The following is a 7,555-nucleotide window of genomic DNA, read 5'->3' on the forward strand; positions in this document are numbered from 1 at the left end:
CTGATCAAACTAAAAAGCTTCTGCACGCCAAGAACACAGTATGTAAAGCAAGCAGATAGACCTCAGAATGGGAGAAGATATTTGCAGGTTATGTCTCTGACAAAGGTTTAATAACCAGAATCCACTTTTAACTGGCCGAGTTAAAAGCCAAATTCCAGGCTTAGCAAGAAAGCACAAAGAGTAGGGAGCAACATTACAAAACAGGGAAGGCTCTTGGGAAGAACTGACTAAAACTGGAAGATCACAGAAATTAAAATAATTTTGAGTTTGACAGACACATGATAGGAGTCCTCGGGGCGAGGTCCCTCCAAGGGTTTATGAATTTCTTCTCTCCCACACGATGATGCTACATTAGATCTCCATGGACAGCCAACGGCTATGCTTACGTCTTTCTGTGCTTCAGAGAGGAAAGGTGAGCCAATCTCAACAACTTTGTTGCATAAAACTTCAATCTTTGCAATCTGCTAAACTCAATGGGAAAAAATAAAAGGTTCATTTTCTCTTAAGCTTACCATTATCTGCTATAGTATTTGTGGGTTTCATATTAAGCCCAAATGGTTTAATTTTTCAACTAAGTAGCATCCTCTGAGGTTTGAAGGGAATTTCCATTAACATATACATCTGTTTTTTCATTTCTTATCAAGGAACTTCAGTGTACTACTGAACTTGTCACTGAATATATGAATAAGAACAGCTTCGGCCCCAACCTCAAATGCCATCCTCTTAGCTTAACCATATAATTTTGATAAGGAAATGAGCGAACAAGCATATTCCAACGGTTAAGCCCTGTCAAAACACTCTGAGGCTCCCAAACCACTGCTTGTCTCAGTGTACACATAAAATGGGAAGCCTAGACATTCTGTCATGTAACCATAACAACAAAAAGTGGTTCCTAAAAACCATTCAGGATTACGATGTTGATTCTTCAAATGGACTTGAAATATGCCCGAACCCCAAATATGCAATGGCAATTCGCTATGAGGAGTAACCCACCTGTAGTCCTGTTTTCCTTCCTTGTCTCTCATTGGCACGGTGCACCTACAATACATAGGAACACAGTAAACATCACAGCAGCACCAACTGGTAGCCTATGTGCAGGGAGGGGCTTCCCTTACCAAGAAGGGACACATGCAAAGTCAACTCTTCAGCCTTCCACGGGAGACTCAGATATAAATGCTTCAAAACATAATAACAAAGGACAGACGTGTTGAGGATAATTAAAAAGCAAAAAAGAAAAGGAGTTGCTTCAGGGCAGTGCCTGTGGCTCAAAGGAGTAGGGCGCCAGCCCCATATGCCGGAGGTGGCGGGTTCAAACCCAGCCCCGGCCAAAAACTGCCAAAAAAATTACAAATAAAATAAAAATAAAAGGGTGTATTTAAGAAAAAAAAAAAAAAAAGGAGTTACTTCAATATCGGTAGCTTTTGAAAAGCTCAAACTCTAGGCTTTTGAGCTTTCTTTCAGCATTCTGTTTAAAGTATAAAATCCTCAAATTTCTGAGTCAGAAAATTAGGATCAAAGTTATCTAAACAAAAAAAGGCAAATTATAACCAGGCCCTCGCTTTCTTCTACCTTTAGCTCAAGCTGGTAAGACTCTGATAGAATATTTAAGGAAGTAAAAATTCTTGCCACAAAGCAGGTAAGCTGGAAACAAGGGAAGGGCCAGGACCTAAGCCTGGCCCTCAGGTATTACCTGGGTCATTTCCAATCTAATAGCCCCAGAGGGCATTCTATATCCCTGTGAGGTATACTATTTTTCTAATTTTACTGATGAGGAAACCAAAGTGCAGAGAAGCTAAACACCTTAACCTCTTGTGCCCCACCTGGATGTGGTCAAGGTGCTCTCAAGGCAAACTCACCCCAACTTGTAATCAAATGAGCGTGTTTCATTCAGAATTTCACCTCCATTCTCAAGTTCTTGGATTTGCCTCTGAATTTCATAGTCTAAGAAAAACACAGTAATTTAGTAACACATTTTGATTATACCCTTCATCCAATTAAGCACTAATTACCTTTCTTTAAGTTAAATCTTTAAGTTAAAAAATAATCAGGAAGAAGACTGTTTACAATAATCTTTCCCTTATGTGCTGTATTTTCTTTTCCCTGCCATCACAAAACATTGGTGCTGGAAAAGGTCTTAGGCAGCCCATTCCTTCAGTGTTTGAGACAACCCAGGTTGTAGGGTATGCTGCCTACCAAAGATTCTCATCCTGGAACCCATGGGTGGGCTTCAAAAGGTGCTGGTACCCCCAAAATCATGTATGAAATGCAGATGTGCGAGTATGTACACCTTTGGGAGAGAGGGTGTGTGCATGTACTGACATGTGCACTTGTGCGGGTACAGAATTTTCACTACATTTTCAAAGGAATCTATAACCTAAATGACTAAGAATGATAGCTCCATTCCATGCTCCTGGACCACCAAACAACACAGGCTGAGGCAATCAAAACACAGCCACACTTGCTAAGCTTCTTTGTGAAAAGAAGTCTAGCTCAAGTCTCCCCTTAACTCCCCATCCTACCAGGCCCCACATTGTATGCCCAAATGCAACCCTTTTAACTCAGCTGCTAAGCAGCAGTAATGCCAAATATATCAGTGTTTAACCCCTTAGCCAAATGACTCCAACGCTTTCCTTGGTTGAGATGAGATGGTGGCTCAAAGTCCCGACCAGAAAGAAAAAGGTGGTAGGAAAATCACAGGCTTGGAGAATTGAACCCACAGTACTAAAGCTTCAATTCTTCCAGTCTGAGTCAGACCACGGGAGAATTCCCTCTCAGACTATTCCTCCAAAGGGTACTTCAGTGGACAAGAGAAGGTTGGGGACAGCCAAAAACATGCCAGGGGTCTCTGTAACTTCTTATGGATAAATCTACCTAAAATCTGTTTGTTTTTTAAGGTTACCTTCACCACCTCCTAAAATAACAGGTCCCAGAACACTACCAACCTGCAAAACCAGTGGTTCTCAACCTTCCTAATGCCGCAATGTATTTTCACTGTTAAAAAGGGGTCACGACCCACGGAAGAACTTTCTTCTAAGCTTCCCCTTCACAAACTTGAATTATAAGGGTTTTCCTTGACTCAAACCTTTCACGACTTCAGAAACATGGATTGTGTCCCCTTCCAGAGCCAGGAGAGTTCATTGTCTTTAGTCTGTTTTCAAATGAAGACCTCTTCCTTCCCTCCCCACTCCCAGAAGCCCCCCCCTCCCCCCGCCCCGTGCTGTCCTAACACTTCTTCATGAAAATGTGTGGACTCAGAGTGAGGACGGTTGATTCAGTTTAGGTTCAAGACAACAGGGCTGAATATAAGACTAGAACAACCACTTCTAAGACTTTTCTCAGTAAGACTCAGGACTCCACTAAACCTTTTGGCTACAGCAGCATTTCGGCAGCACTCCAGCTACCCTGTTCTCTGTGCACTCAAAAGGGCACACTTTCAATGCCCACCCTCCTTCCTCTCTCTTCCTCTCTAGATAGCTTTGATTTCAAAAAATATTTTTAGTCCTCTGAGATGTCCTCCTGTCAGATTCACAATTATCATCTTCTATGGCACTTCCCCAGATGTTTATTTTGCTAACCTGTCCTAATTATCATAATAATACACTTTTCATCACAGTTTGTGCTCCGGTAAGACCAAACTTGACTGCATAGGCACATGCAATCTATTAGTTAAAAAAAGAGAGAAAAACCAAAAAACCCACTGATCAAACAGGTCAAGCCATGGCCAATCTGAAATGAACAGGCAGGACTTTACAGAGTTCAGGCGGGTCAGAAAGAACGTGGTGAGTGTAACACAGCCACAGTATTTTGCAGATACTCCCATAGGAGATGAGATCTATTTCTCCTCCCCTGGAATTGGCTTTGAATTCAATCTGCTTGGAATAGAATGCGCTGGAATGGCAGCTGTGAGTTCTAGACTGGCTTCTGCCTTTGTCTGACTGGCCTGTTCCCATTGCCACATACAGAAGCCTCAGCCAGGCGGGTGAATGCAGACAGACCACCTGGAGAGAAGCCTAGCAGATGCCTGGCACCAAGGCCCCACCCCGAGAGAGGCCGCCCTATGCCCTCTGTGTAAACAGCTGCCAGCTCCTATGGCTACTGGAGCAAGTCCAGGCAGGGCCAGCAGCAGCAGCACCTAATCCAGAGAACTGAGAAAAGGACAATGGTTATTGTGGGAGCCCCTACGTTTGGGGGTGGCTTATTCCACAGCAAGAGAGAAATGACGCAAAGCAGCAGACCGGGAGCTGAGAGCTGCCACTCACCTATGGCTTTGGCTAAGAACCTGATGCTGTTGAGATTCTTCACTTCAGTCCGAATGCCCAGAGGCTCCCCAGGGCGATGCACGGACACGTTGGCATCCACTCTCAACTGGCCCTCTGGAAGGTGAGAAAAAAAAGAAATTCTTTGAAGCAACACGGTGTTTTCTAAAGCAGGAGAATGTGAAAGCAAGCATGTCTGACATTACGTGCTATTTAGTTACAGTGATCTGGCTTCAGAGAAGGCTTGGCGGGCTCTGGGGCACACGGCTCTGCCCACCTGAGAGCAGGTGCAGTCCGAAGGCACCTGAGCTGTGTCCGTGCATGCATGTACTGATGTGTGCACTTGTGCGCGTACAGAAGAGGAGTGAAGTTCTGGATATGCCAGCTGGGAGGATCTAATTCCTTTTGTACTAAATAAGAAAAACAACACTATAAAAATGGAGATTTATTCTGCAGTTTTATTCTGAAGGTTTTTTTCAAAGTGTCAGAGCTGGGTTGGGAGGAAGGCCTCCAGAATGATTATCTGATACCCTTACACTGCTGTCCAATGAAATGTGAATTTCTAACAGCGGTTCCAGGAGATCTGTAAGAGAGTCCTTGAGAATTTACAGCTCAAAGGTAAGAACTGAAACCTGGGCTTTCCCCCTCCTCCCTCCTCTGGGTGCTATAATATCTCTTCCTTCCACAAACACAACTCTTAGTCTTTCCTGATGGCTGCAAGGATCTGCAGCAGCAGAAGGACAGTGTTGCTATGAAGCAGGGAGTCTGCGGTGGCCTTGGGAGAGGGGCTGACCACAATCCGGGAGCACCTTCCCTGAGCCCGAAAGCCCCTCAGATTAGGGGCAGCAACTCCAGCAGCAGGTAATACGGGGAGAGGGCTAAAAGGCTCTAGAGAAGCAGCCAGAGGCAAAAATCCCAAGACAAATCAACGAAGAAACAATCCACATGTGAGTCTTATAAAGCAACATTCAGATCCTCTGTTCTCTAATTTCATTGCCACTAAAATGCTGAATTTTTATTTCCTAGGTAAGTTGTTAAATTAAAAAGTAATCTGCTGACCGGACGCTGTGGTTCATGCCTGTAATCCTAGCACTCTGGGAGGCCGAGGTGGGTGGATTGCCTGAGCTCACGAGTTCAAGACCAACCTGAGCCAGAGTGAGACCTCGTCTCTAAAAATAGCCGGAGAGTGAGACCTTGTCTTTAAAAATAGCCAGACCTTATGGTAGGTGCCTGTAGTCCCAGCTACTTGGGAGGCTGAGGCAAGAGAATTGCTAATTAAGCCCAAGAGTTTGAGGTTGCTGTGAGCTATGACAGCACAGCTCTCTACTGAGGGCAACAAAGTGAACCTCTTCTCCAAAAAAAAAAGTAATCGGCTCGGCGCCTGTGGCTCAAGCGGCTAAGGCACCAGCCACATACACCTAAGGTGGTGGGTTTGAATCCCCAGCCCGGGCCCGCCAAACAATGATGGCTGTAACCAAAAAATGGCCGGGCGTTGTGGCGGGCGCCTGTAGTCCCAGCTACTTGGGAGGCTGAGGCAGGAGACTCGCTTGAGCCCAGGAGTTGGAGGTTGCTGTGAGCTGTGATGCCATGGCACTCTACCCAGGGGGATAGCTTGAGGCTCCATCTAAAAAAAAAAGAAAAAGTAATCTGCAAAACCTGAGTGTCTTGATGGGCTGAATAAATTTATTTTCCAAGATTACCCAGCAATAGTGTATTAATAAATAGTGCAAATATATTCCATGCCAAGGACAGGAGACCTTTGGGACTGGTTCTCTGTCACCTTCCCAGTGCTAAGTTGCAGGGCTCAAGCCTGCACCAACTTCCAGACCGCTCCTCTCACGCCCTGCACGGCTCCACTCGGCACTCAGACAGGCCAGGAAAAGGTGCCTCTCAGCTCAGAAATTACACTGGCTGTATCTGCTGTATCTGTAGCACCAACTTCTTGACATTTTTACAATTCTCTAGCCTCTTATTTTTAATCATCTTTTGGACAAGCTGTGCTTTTCTGAACCTCAAGAACTTCCAACTATTCCTGATACTATCACACTCTTGTTCTGGGAACACTGTCACCTTCCACTTCTCTGTTCTCTTTGCCCCTTAAATACAGACTGACAATTGCAGCCTATCAGACCTTCCCTCCATCTTTCCCTCGTATCTGTCACTTCCTTTCCATTTCCAGTGCTGCTGCCCTCACTCCAGGTCTCTGAACTGCAGGCCTGGGTTACATCCTGACTCACCATGGCAACAACTCTCATCCAGTCACCCACAACATGGCTGTGACTTTTATCTTGCTACAATACACTTTTCATCGTTCCTGTTGCTTACTCAAGCACGTGGCAGCTTTCTGTACAAAACTCCTTGCCCCTGCTTTAAGGTTTGTTATTACCTTCTCCTGAAACCTTCATTTTTAAGGTAGCCTCCACCAGTGGGTCCTCTGCACTGCCAGGAGATACACAACCTATACTCCCCAATTTAGGCCACGGCTCTAGTCTGTTGTTATCTTTAGGACCAGAGTGGAGAGTCACCGAGGACTGGGCTTCTTGCCTTCTTTAGGACATAATTCTTTCAGTTATCCTCTCTCCTCCACCCCAGGCATTAATCTCGTTCCCAGCATTCCCTCTGTTCTATACACATGCAATTTTGAAAAAAAAAAGAAAATCTCAAAACCTATTAACTTGACCCCAATTCTCAATCCACCAGTCATTTTGCTATAGGTCCTCCGGTTTCCTTTCCAGCGGTTTCTCAAGTTTGTTTGCACATACCAGCTCCACTGTCTCACCTCTCACCTATTCCTAAACACACCTCAGCCTGGCTTCTGTCCCACCTTTCTGAAAATGCCCTTTCTGTCCCACCTTTCTGAAAATGTCAGAATCACCAACAAACTCCTGGCTGCCAGATCCAAGGGACATGGGACATGTTTGTCTTCACTTTACTAGATACCTAAAACAGCATGTGACATATCAACTAATCTTTCCTTCTTATTTATTTTTTTTTACAGGCAGGGTCTTGCTTAGTCACCCATGCTAGGTGCGGTGGTGCAATCATAATTTGTTGTAACCATGAACTCTCCAACTCAGCCTGGGCAGCCCCTACCCCCAAAAGCTGTACCATCACACCTGGCTAATTTTAGGAAAATGTTTTGTGGAGACAAGCTCTCACTAAGTTGCCCGGGTTGGTCTTGAACTCCTGGCCCCAAGTGATCCTCTCCTCTTGGCTTCTAATCCTGCCTTCTTGAAATGTCTTCCTATCCCAGGTTTTCTGGCCTTTTGTTCTCTTGGTTTTCCTGGACATTATTTCCA

General features: G+C 44.9%; 1 protein-coding gene across 1 annotated transcript in view; it reads right to left on the reverse strand.

The window, feature by feature from the left end:
- Positions 1–7,555, reverse strand: part of GATB (glutamyl-tRNA amidotransferase subunit B) — an 84,719-nt gene that overhangs the window by 34,754 nt on the left and 42,410 nt on the right. The window contains exons 6-8 of the mRNA XM_003790246.3: positions 4,260–4,373; positions 1,857–1,941; positions 994–1,038 (exon numbers count right to left, since the gene is read on the reverse strand). Of these exons, the coding sequence (XP_003790294.1) occupies positions 994–1,038; positions 1,857–1,941; positions 4,260–4,373 (244 nt within the window). The remainder of the gene's footprint in view (positions 1–993; positions 1,039–1,856; positions 1,942–4,259; positions 4,374–7,555) is intronic.

The sequence above is a fragment of the Otolemur garnettii genome, unplaced genomic scaffold, assembly GCF_000181295.1.
Source record: "Otolemur garnettii isolate 467f Iridium unplaced genomic scaffold, OtoGar3 scaffold00041, whole genome shotgun sequence".
Taxonomy (NCBI): domain Eukaryota; kingdom Metazoa; phylum Chordata; class Mammalia; order Primates; family Galagidae; genus Otolemur; species Otolemur garnettii.